Raw genomic sequence first — 10,943 nt, 5'->3', positions numbered from 1 at the left:
GTCCCACAGTGGGATTCAAACATGTGACAAAAGGATCAACTAACTCCACGACTCTAGAGCAGAGGCTCTTTCCACTGCACCACGTGGGCGACAGCATTGAGAGTTAAATGTGGATATCAGAACAAGCTACTCTGGGCTTATACTCTCTATATATTGATTGATTGTATGTTGTTTAACATTCCTCTCGAGATTTTTTCACTCATATGGAGACACCACCACATGCCGGTGGAGATCTGCAAATTTTGTCCTATACTCGGCACTTACGGCCATTGAGCATCGAGGGATTTTTTTCGTGCCAGCACCTACTGCGACACAGGACCTCAATTTATACGGTCTCATCTGAAGGACCGGTCTCCCCATCACACAGTGGGATTTGAACCTGCGACGTAAGGATCAACTCCTTACTTCGCTACTCTAGAGCAGACGCTCTAACCACTGTGCCATGGGGGCAACTACTCTACTCTCTATTTAAGTCACTTGTGCAATGACTTTAATTCAAAGTTTTGTACTGATCATGTTGAGTCACATTAGCACAAATATCTTTCTGCTGACCTTGACTAATGACCATCCGCAACTATTCTGGTTGGAAACAATATGTTAATTAATGCATAATAAGTGAAATTACTATGAAAGAAAAATGGTCTACTTAAACCACAAGTTATATTTATAAAAAATATACACTGGTCTCCTTAAGTCATATGAGAGAAACATAAAATATTAAGGAGACCATTTTTTTCATATATTTTTAGGAGGCATTTATTATGAAAAAATAAAGCAAGAGTCGACTAAATGGTGTTCTATAGATCTTTGATCTGGTATTTCTTTTTAGAAAAAAGCTAATTTAAAAAATCTGTATATTGTCTCCTTAAGCCATATATAATGGTCTGGTCTCCCTAGTCCTTAAATCAGAGTTATATATATATATATATATATATATATATATATATATATATATATATATATATATATATATATATATATATATATATATATATGGGCACTTCACGAGAGTACACCTGATAGACCAGACGCAATTCCTAGAGCTCCGGATTTCTTTGTTCACAACTGTTCATAAACTTCAAATTAAACATGTAACACTGTAAATATTTAGTGTTTGGTAGTTTAGTAGTAGTGCTAGTTGTTTTTTTTTTCTCTATTTCCTTTGTTTTTATGACTTCTTAACTTTTTTCTTTGTCCTGAGGAAAGGACAGGTCGTCCCGAAAATTTGACAATTATTATTGTTGGTGTCGTTGGTCATTTTTAGTGCTTTATATAAATTTCCATCCGTGACCTTGTATCTACTTAGTAGATCCGACACTTAGGATATACAGTGCTGTTGGTTTTTAGTGCTTTATATATATATATATATACATATATATATATATATATATATATATATAAGTAAAACTTTGATACCCCATTGTGACCCCAACCTACCCCCATACAGGGTTTGCCATATTTGGCCATATCTTTTTAACTGAAGGTCACCGTGACTTAACTGTTATGCGTGACACACCTTCTACCAAAGATGGATCAGCTTACAAATTTTGATGATTCTAGGCCTCATAGTATTCATGGCATGATTGGGACACAAAAAATCTAACAGACAAACAGATGGACAGACAGACGGACATGATTTCCAAACCATAAGTCCCATAAAAGACCGGTGTATAAAAAGCTAATGCATACTAAAGTTACTATTGCCATTTTTTAAATTTCATTCATGAAATTTGGATATAATGAACAGTAATCAAGCTCAAAAGTCTATTGAAACAATTCAGATCGGAAGCAGAACAAACACAAACCCCTAAAAACATCAGAGTAGGGATCTTGTGCCATGGAGGAGTAAGCATCCCCTGTCGACTGGTCACACCTGCCGCGTGCTCCTTGTCATGATTGGGAAAAACGGGAAAATCCGTAGACAATTCAATGTGTAAATAACGGCCTATCAATTAGTATGAAAATGTTGGTCAGTATTCAACTCAATGATAGATTGTATTTGCTGACAAGGTCATTGTATCTACCATAGAAATTGCAATATGTTGACTTCAAACGAGAATGTTGATATCCTTGTTTCATCAACTTGTTTGTCAATAGCTTGCCTTGTTTTAGAAGTTTTAGCATGCTTTGTGTATCGAATCAACTGGGAGACAGAAACTCCACATTTTATAATGTCATAAAGTTTTGTTGCGAGGTTACCATTAACATCTTTTTCTGTGGAATGGACATGGGAAAAAACTGAAAACTGATATTTCACAAAATCTGTCAGTGCACCACTAATTGATTCCTTCTTTCCCCTTTACAGGCTTCACAGAAATCTGCTAATAATTTTTCTGACATACAGTATCTTATGAATCATCAGCCAGGGTAAAAAAAAAAAAAATTAGCACCAGCATAAATAAAAATGAAATTTCCCTAAAATCCGTTATGTTTTCATAGATCTTGTGAAAAAGCGAGACAGAGAGAGTCTTGGGTGAAAACTGAACCTCCCTCCAACTTCAATGACAGATATAACTCCAGCCATCCTCAGCACTCCTCTAAAAGTGATTTCCCTCAGCAAAGAAATTAATAGTTGTATCTTGGTAACATACTGTATTTATAAAGTCAGTCATGACATACAAGGTAATTATTACATAAATTAAGCAAAGACATTCATCACATTTACTTCCTCAGGACTAGGAAAATACTCCATGTGTTCCATGGGAATTATAAGAAACACTTGTAATATTTGACACAGAAAATATCAATATCTTAAAAAATAGCTTATCATTTCTGTAAGTAGTTTGCAGCAATGAAGGTCATTTCTGAACATAAAATTGTTGAATCAACATGATCATTAAAACAAAAGAGGGTTTATTGAACAAGAAAAAAGTGTAATGGTTAACCTGAAGCAAACATAGCTTTCAAAGACATGTAACTGGAATGTACAAATCTTAACTTAAATTCTCAACCTGTTACATGTATAAAAATTTAATTTAAACAAGTCTTGGTTTAAAACCTATGTTACTGTATACATTGTAGGCCACACTTGCTACAATAAATTCACTGATTATCACGAATCTCCTAAAGACACACAGATTTCTAAAATTCAATAATAAATATTCTATATGAGACATTTCAACAAACTTGCATTCACACACTTGACTGTATTTATGAAGTTCAAATAAACGAGTACCTAAAATGAAGCATAAAATGTGTTAATGTAACACATATAAGATCATAAACCTGATTCTTATTTCCAATTCTCACACACTGAAAAAGCTGAATGAGCAAGATATGTACAACTAGGAGAACAGAAAAAAAATATTAAAGCAAATTCTTGAATTAACCTACAATACCCCATTAATTTACAGCAAGACTTACCAAAGCTACTAAAAAAGCACCAAACTGACTTAATGTTAAGGCCAAATAAAAAAATATGTGTGGTTCCGGTTACCCGACCGTCCCTATTTTATACCCCCGACCCTAAACTTTTTTTTTTGGCAATTTTCATACTTTTTCTGGAATTTTCCCCAATTTCCATCAATGGCTCCGGTTTAAGTTTTAGTTTCAGCAATGATGGCCCCCTTGCACAACACAGTGCAAGTGTTTATTAGTGTTAAATCCAAAGCAAGCTAGCATGTAGGTGTCCCCTACCAATATTGACTAGTATATTATCACACCACTTCTAAATGTCATTTGCAAAGTAGTGATAAGTATTATTTAGAAAAATTAAGAAAATCATTTTGTTTAAAAAAAAAAAAAAAAAAAAAAAAAAAAAAAAATCCCTACCTAACTACCCTAATTTTTTTGGAGATGTAACCGGAACCACACATTTTTTTTTGTTTGGCCTAAGCATGTTGCAATCACCCATATTCACTGAATGCAGTAGTAACAGTCAAACTGTGTTATCTCATACTCAATGGGACTGAGAAAAAAAAAACTTTGAAATATCCAAGGGTTTAAGACATTGAGGGTAAAACTGGTTGCTACTTCCAAATCACTTTGACATATCCATGGTATTTGAAATATTAATGTTTGAAATACCGAAGTTCAGCTGTATAACATTCATCGATGTCTCAATACATAATTATAGTTTACAGATCCAGTAGAATCTATCAGTACCATCTACACAAACAATACACATGCTACAATTACATGTTCAATTATTTAATCTACAGGCTTACACTTCCCCCCTCCCATTCTGTACACATTAAAAGAAAGCAACAAAATACAATGATGGCAATCATTCAACAAGAAAGATAGATATAAATGCATCAGCGAGCCAAATAATTCATTTATCTAAATGGTAAACATTTGACTCTACAGTGTGTATTTATATAGATTTCAGAAACCTCGACATTCACTGGTAATAACATTCCTAAAACTTACCCAAATACAATTAACAACATCTTACCCATAAAATGTACACAGTCTCTGATAAGAATTAATAAAAATAATATCTTTGTCCAATCACAGTCTAATGTTTATGACCTATAGACAGAATCACAGGCAGTACAGCACCTAGAATAATGGCCAACAGATCTTTGCTCCTGAATCCTTTATGTTCGTGGATGACTATACTGCCATCTGGATTACTGTGTTGAGTTTTTGATGATGATACCTCTGGAAGGACATGAACTGTGGCCACATACAGAAAAGTCCCAGCACTAAATAACATGGCAATCCCTGTTGTTTTTGTATCATTGAGTGATTCTACACTTCTCTGTAATGTAAAAAAACCCCATAAATTTAAGTGTGTAATTGACCACTTCATGATGAATTAATTATTTTCTTTACATGGAAATACAGCCTTAATGTACTCATCAGTATTTCAAAAAATTCAAATCAATTCTTAAATAATTTTACATCAAAGTGCAGGAAATCATCCTGATTATTAAAACAGATGTATTAACATTTTATTGCAAATGAACATTTCCTTCTAGGTAATTTGAATCCCCAGTGACTGGTGGTATTGATTAATATAGAGTCATTAGAAATCCCACCTGACTTAAAATTACATAAGTAACAATGGCTAGAAAAGGAGCTGCTACGGCAAAAACAAACAAGTGCTTCCTGATTCGATTCCTATCGAAGCCTTCGTGAAGTAGAAATGAGACAAGTCCAAAGGCCGCTGGCATCTGAAATTGATAAATAGGTTATACTGTACCAAATTATTCTGTATTTTTGTCTTGATGTTTCTTGATATTGTAAAACATAATTCATATAATCAAAGCAATGTATTGTTTAAATTCAACGAGCTATTCACACTCATTATTAAAATATTAAGATATTTTGTACTCCTAACCAAAGATGCAATCATTTTCTATGGCTCATAATGAATATGGTTAGGGCATCATAATGTTTGTCATGTATGTCATATCTTTCTATGCTTCCATCTGTCCATCCATCACACTTTGCATTTAATTAGCTTATTTGCAAAGAAATTGTCAGATATTTTTATCATAACTCATAACTGACATATGTAAGACCTTTTCAACTGAATCATAATAAATTGTAATTTTCTAGCCTTGACCTTCCCTATGATCTTTAAAGTTCTACATATTCAAGATATTTGAATCAAATTTCATATAATAATACTTATTGGTGGGAGCAATTTGTCTATGTCCTTTCCCTAGAAATGCACTAATTCCTTGTTTGGCATTTACCTTAGTTTCAAAGAAACTGTTAGAAATTTTTTCATTAAACTTCATACACCCATACTAATTGATGTAAGAAACTCAACTGTGTCTGTGTCATAATTTTCTGACCTTGACTTTCCCTATGACCTTGAACTTCTTTCCTCATTCTAAGAATTCCATAAACAACTCCATACACAGATAAATCTCTGTGAGAGCATATTTCACCATTACCTACTTCAGATATCATATTTTGCTACCTATGAGAGAATGAAATTGAAACAATAAGACTTCATCTAGTTGTCAATTGGGTAGGATGAATCAACACTTTATACCATGCTTCAAAAGCCAACAACTGTATAAAGGTATTAGTTCTATATAATCGTACGGTATATGGAAAAAAACTGAAGAAAAAAAAATGAAAATTATTTATTTTTTAATTTTTCTCAAACTGAAATTTAAGTTTAAGCCAAAGAAACCAGGCACCTATTTTCATGCTGCAGTACCAATATACCAATGGTCCTATGGACATATTTCTAGTAAACTAAACTAAGCTCAGCATCTATTTTGTATAATTCAAAAACTGTACAAGAAAGTATCAATAAATTAAAACTATCAGTAAACGTACCAAAGAAAAATAATTCTTGACTCCATTGGGAAGATTCTGGTAACAATTACTCTATCAATGACCAGTGGTTAGGATATAATACATGGACTGTTCGCATAAATTTTGGATTTTATACTATCTCATGTATAAGACTTTATGTACTATTAAATTAGCTAGATCAGAGTAATATGGGCATACCTTATGTAACATAATGGCTATGAAGACAATCATTGTCAGATGAGTATGAGCCAGAACTGTGGCTGCTCCTAGAGCTATGCCATCAGCTGAAACAGACATGTCTCAATTAGTCTCTGATCTTAATTAATAGAAAATCAAAGAAATGCTCAAATTCTTAAAGATAATAGAAAGATGTTTTAAACACAATTGGTATCATTTCATGACAAGTCATTTTTATAAGCCTGTCACTGAGACAATAAATTTTGTCTTTTAATTAATAAGTTGAAATTTTAAGCAACACTTGCTTCAAAAATGTTGCTCCACTAATTTCTAATGTGAATTTAATTAAGTTTAGCATTTACCTAACATGAAACCAATACCAATATGAAGTCTATATCTTATTTAGTTCAATAATTATGATCAAAGATAAAATAGTGAACACATAAAAAGATTAAAAATAGTATAACTACAATTCTTGAACTTGGAAGCATAATAATTGAATACATAAAGTCAATTTTGTCTATTATGTTTAACACAAGTTCCACCTTACCTCCAGCATGTACGACTAATCCCAGATGTGATTCTTACCTGAAGCATGAACAACTTATCCCAGGGTAGATGTGATTCTCACCTGCAGCATGAACAACTAATCCCAGGGTAGCTGTGATTCTTACCTGCAGCATGAACAACTTATCCCAGGGTAGCTGCGATTCTTACCTGCAGCATGAACAACTAATCCCAGGGTAGCTGTGATTCTTACCTGCAGTATGAACAACTAATCCCAGGGTAGATGTGATTCTTACCTGAAGCATGAACAACTTATCCCAGGGTAGATGTGATTCTCACCTGCAGCATGAACAACTAATCCCAGGGTAGCTGTGATTCTTAGCTGCAGCATGAACAACTTATCCCAGGGTAGCTGCGATTCTTACCTGCAGCATGAACAACTAATCCCAGGGTAGGTGTGATTCTTACCTGCAGTATGAACAACTAATCCCAGGGTAGCTGTGATTCTTACCTGTAACATGAACAACTAATCCCAGGGTAGCTGTGATTCTTACCTGCAGTATGAACAACTAATCCCAGGGTAGCTGTGATTCTTACCTGAAGCATGAACAACTTATCCCAGGGTAGCTGTGATTCTTACCTGCAGTATGAACAACTAATCCCAGGGTAGATGTGATTCTTACCTGCAGCATGAACAACTTATCCCAGGGTAGATGTGATTCTTACCTGCAGTATGAACAACTAATCCCAGGATAGCTGTGATTCTTACCTGCAGCATGAACAACTTATCCCAGGGTAGATGTGATTCTTTCCTGCAGTATGAACAACTAATCCCAGGCTAGCTGTGATTCTTACCTGCAGTATGAACAACTAATCCCAGGGTAGATGTGATTCTTACCTGCAGTATGAACAACTAATCCCAGGGTAGATGTGATTCTTACCTGAAGCATGAACAACTTATCCCAGGTTAGATGTGATTCTCACCTGCAGCATGAACAACTAATCCCAGGGTAGCTGTGATTCTTACCTGCAGCATGAACAACTTATCCCAGGGTAGCTGCGATTCTTACCTGCAGCATGAACAACTAATCCCAGGGTAGCTGTGATTCTTACCTGCAGTATGAACAACTAATCCCAGGGTAGATGTGATTCTTACCTGAAGCATGAACAACTTATCCCAGGGTAGATGTGATTCTCACCTGCAGCATGAACAACTAATCCCAGGGTAGCTGTGATTCTTAGCTGCAGCATGAACAACTTATCCCAGGGTAGCTGCGATTCTTACCTGCAGCATGAACAACTAATCCCAGGGTAGGTGTGATTCTTACCTGCAGTATGAACAACTAATCCCAGGGTAGATGTGATTCTTACCTGAAGCATGAACAACTTATCCCAGGGTAGATGTGATTCTCACCTGCAGCATGAACAACTAATCCCAGGGTAGCTGTGATTCTTACCTGCAGCATGAACAACTTATCCCAGGGTAGCTGCGATTCTTACCTGCAGCATGAACAACTAATCCCAGGGTAGCTGTGATTCTTACCTGCAGCATGTACAACTAATCCCAGGATAGCTGTGATTCTTACCTGCAGCATGAACAACTTATCCCAGGGTAGATGTGATTCTTACCTGCAGTATGAACAACTAATCCCAGGCTAGCTGTGATTCTTACCTGCAGTATGAACAACTAATCCCAGGGTAGATGTGATTCTTACCTGAAGCATGAACAACTTATCCCAGGGTAGATGTGATTCTCACCTGCAGCATGAACAACTAATCCCAGGGTAGCTGTGATTCTTACCTGCAGCATGAACAACTTATCCCAGGGTAGCTGCGATTCTTACCTGCAGCATGAACAACTAATCCCAGGGTAGCTGTGATTCTTACCTGCAGCATGTACAACTAATCCCAGGGTAGCTGTGATTCTGTTTCTGTTCTGTTGAAGTGTAGTTTGTCCTGCCTCTGCATCTGCTCAAAAGAAAAACACACTCAAATTTAACATGTCTACTTATTAAATTTTATTTTGTATCTTTTACAACAAATGAATGCATACATGTATATATTGTGCATTATCCCTTTTAAGTGAATTCAAGGTGATTTAATTGGCTTAATCTACAACTGATGCCATGTTAGAGTACATTAAACAATTTTTTTTAATGATGGCCCAAATCACACATTAACAATAGTCTTACCAATCTTCAAAACACCATATCATAGTGATAACATCTGATTAGGATTCTATAGGGAAATTATTAATTTACTTATTGCTGTATATTTTCTATAACCTTCCGTATAAAGCAGTTTTATTGAGTATTATCTTAATACCTGTTGGTGCATGAGCATGTGCATGAGCTCCTCCTATCTGATCTACAATCAGCATGAATATAAACCCTGCTACCAGAGTGATGCCAATAAGAGAGTGCACATCCGCTGTGGTGTGATGATGTTCATGATGGCCATGTTCTGTAGCACTGTGTTTCTCTGTCTCCTTTGAACTAGATTCATGGTGATGAGTATGGCCATGGTCTATAAAAAATTATTACTCATCATTTTTCAAGTGAAAACTTAATAACAGAATCTAAACATAAGTGCTAATCAAAACTAAATTGCAAGCACTAAAAAAATTTCAATGTTCATTTTGACGTACCCCCTGAAGTGTACATGGCATTGATTCCTTCTGGAATTATAACAGCCAACGCTGTCCCAACAAGTAGTCCAGCACCAAATACTGTCACGGACTTCAGTTTGTCCTAAAATATTTCACTATTTATAAAGAAATTTACTTTACAGGTGATTCAAGAGTAAACTTCTACAAAGGAAAGTTAAAGAAAATATTTATTTATTTATATAAATATAATAAATTCCTGGATTATTTAATGACGCATAAAATATAATTTTTATTGGGGGCAACCAGCATCTAAATAAAAATACAATACTCAGAAAAAAGAGTGAACAGAAGCAGTTGCAAGCAAGTAAAAGATATGAATTTCCACCATGTCATGCCACTATATATATATATATATATATAGTATACTTCTATGGATTCTACAGCAGAAATAAAAAGGGTCCATTTGGGTAAATATATTTTCCCCTCTTTTTATTTCTGCTGTAGAATCCATAGATGTACAGGTCCAGTATAATCAGTACATTTAGCTACATAGCTAAAATTACCTACCGTAGCTATATCTACCTATCTCAGGTAGCTTTATTTAGCTATTTCAAGGCAACTTTTCACAATTTTACTTTTTATTTTAAAAAGACAAAAAATCCCAAATAAATGACTACAAATATCTATACTAGGGATTATTTAAAAAGCAATCCAATGCAGAGATAGTTTTAACATTGCTGCATTTGAACACTTTTAAGGAAAAGATGTATTTTCATTGTTTGAGTAACTGTACACCACCTTGTGTGCAATGAGGCATGGATAAGTATGATTGCTTCTCATTGTGCTCATGTTAACCAAAACTGGTTTTCTTTGTTATTTCATTCAAGAAGTAACTGTTTGATCACAAATTATCTGTTGTATATAGCTCCAAAACTTGTAGAACTTTGATTGAAATTGCGCAGAAAAAGACACATCTCCAAGAGTGATTTTTTCATGAATTGTAAAAGTTGAAAATTATCACTGCATCAAAGTGCAATTTTCTGCACATCCTGAGAAAAATGCTAATTTAAGAAAAAAAGTTTGATCCAGTAGCTAAATAAAGCTACTTCAGGTAGGTAAATAAAGCTATGTATGTAATTCAAGCTACGTAGCTAAATCTAGTGATTGTACCAGACCTGATGTATACAGGTGCAATTGTACCTCTGACAAGGTAATGGATAGTGGAATCATTCCTGCTACGTAACAGCCGATTAACATAGCTAGTGACAGCAAGATAAGGGTCCACAGATCGTCCATGTTGGCGACCAATTCCGATCCGAGAAAACCTTGGTAAAGAACAAGCAATAACAGCTGTAAAATTCTACATGTCGACGACTACATGAATCAATGTTTATAATATACTTAAAATCCCAAGTATGTTTTCTTC

The 10,943-nt window shown here is 34.8% G+C and overlaps 1 protein-coding gene across 3 annotated transcripts; it reads right to left on the bottom strand.

The window, feature by feature from the left end:
* Positions 1–3,839: 3,839 nt before the first annotated feature.
* LOC133183441 (zinc transporter ZIP9-like) lies at positions 3,840–10,921 on the bottom strand. 3 transcript variants are annotated; one of them, XM_061318400.1, is made up of 7 exons: positions 10,718–10,921; positions 9,557–9,659; positions 9,235–9,435; positions 8,797–8,880; positions 6,424–6,509; positions 4,986–5,120; positions 3,840–4,705 (listed from the first exon to the last, which is right to left on the bottom strand). In XM_061318400.1, the coding sequence occupies exons 1-7, from the start codon at positions 10,811–10,813 to the stop codon at positions 4,460–4,462; spliced, it is 951 nt and encodes a 316-aa protein (XP_061174384.1). In that variant the 5' UTR covers positions 10,814–10,921; the 3' UTR covers positions 3,840–4,459. The 3 variants fall into 3 exon arrangements, with proteins under 3 accessions (XP_061174384.1, XP_061174385.1, XP_061174386.1); XM_061318401.1 differs by having other exon boundaries at positions 8,797–8,877; XM_061318402.1 differs by having other exon boundaries at positions 8,797–8,871.
* Between the last annotated feature and the right edge of the window lie 22 nt (positions 10,922–10,943).

Source organism: Saccostrea echinata, unplaced genomic scaffold (genome assembly GCF_033153115.1).
Source record: "Saccostrea echinata isolate AGI-Se365-2 ecotype Australia unplaced genomic scaffold, CSIRO_AGI_Sech_v1 ptg000009l, whole genome shotgun sequence".
Classification (NCBI taxonomy): domain Eukaryota; kingdom Metazoa; phylum Mollusca; class Bivalvia; order Ostreida; family Ostreidae; genus Saccostrea; species Saccostrea echinata.
This window is presented reverse-complemented; position numbering and strand designations above follow the sequence as displayed.

What these genes read in the sequence shown, in the direction of transcription:
- LOC133183441 (XM_061318400.1), bottom strand. Translation starts at nt 10,813, where the DNA reads ATGGACGATCTGTGGACCCTTATCTTGCTGTCACTAGCTATGTTAATC. An exon ending in TGCCATGTACACTTCAGGGG is followed by an intron (nt 9,436 to 9,556) that starts GTACGTCAAAAT and finishes AATTTTTTATAG; the next exon opens with ACCATGGCCATACTCATCAC. An exon ending in ATTAGTTGTACATGCTGCAG is followed by an intron (nt 6,510 to 8,796) that starts GTAAGAATCACA and finishes TGTCTGTTTCAG; the next exon opens with CTGATGGCATAGCTCTAGGA.